The 775-nt window shown below is 63.0% G+C and overlaps 1 protein-coding gene across 1 annotated transcript in view; it reads right to left on the bottom strand.

The window, feature by feature from the left end:
• Positions 1 to 775, bottom strand: part of AGO2 (argonaute RISC catalytic component 2) — a 57,199-nt gene that overhangs the window by 18,605 nt on the left and 37,819 nt on the right. The window contains exon 12 of the mRNA XM_027773309.1: positions 41 to 200. Coding sequence (XP_027629110.1) covers positions 41 to 200 — 160 coding nt within the window. The remainder of the gene's footprint in view (positions 1 to 40; positions 201 to 775) is intronic.

Raw genomic sequence — 775 nt, 5'->3', positions numbered from 1 at the left:
GCGAGCAGCGGGATGGGGCTGGCAGCTCCCGAGCGCCTACCTGCCCTGGGGCAGCAGGATGTTGTTGACGCCCCCCAGCTTGACGTTGATCTTCAGGCAGAGGTTAGACAGGGTCTGCGGCGTGGTCCTCTGCACGTTCTTCATCTGCACGCACTGCGTGGCCATCCCCAGCACCGTGTCGCCCACGCGCTTGACCTCAGCTGGGGGAACAAGAGCACGGTCACAAGGTCACCGCCTTCCTCAGCTGTCACCGGCCGCCCGCCCCCGAGTGTGTGACCCAGCTGCTTCGACGGGCTCAGCCTGGTGAGGAGGCAGCTCCCCGGGGCAGCCAGGAGCCAGGCTCTGGGGCAGTGATCGCGCTGGCCTCGACCTCACTCAGGAAGGGGCGGCTGAGGGTCTTATGTCGCCAACTTCTGGACCGAGAACGTTTTAGTGAACCCCCCAGGGCCACGGGGTGGGTGGGCCTGGCGCAGCGAGCACGGAGGGCTTGTCATTCCTGACCAGGAACAACAGGGCCCGTCACAACGGTCGCAGCTTCGAGCAGACCCCGGAGGTGGCTAAAAATAAACACCGACTCCTCAAAGTCACTGCCAAATGCCAACTGGACATCAAAGAGCAAAGAGCCCCCATGCCACGTCTCTGCTCCCAGTCTCGTCCGTGGGCACTGCTCCGTCACACCGCAGGCAGGCTGGTGGGCCAGGGCCTCTGGACGTCAACAGGGTGTGACCACACCAGCCTTCTTGTTTTTCTTTATCAGGTGTTAAACTTCAGGGAA

This window comes from Tupaia chinensis, unplaced genomic scaffold, assembly GCF_000334495.1.
Source record: "Tupaia chinensis unplaced genomic scaffold, TupChi_1.0 Scaffold000335_1, whole genome shotgun sequence".
NCBI classification, from domain to species: Eukaryota; Metazoa; Chordata; class Mammalia; order Scandentia; family Tupaiidae; genus Tupaia; species Tupaia belangeri.
Note: the sequence above shows the minus strand (reverse complement) of the source record. Positions and strands in the feature narration are given on the sequence as shown.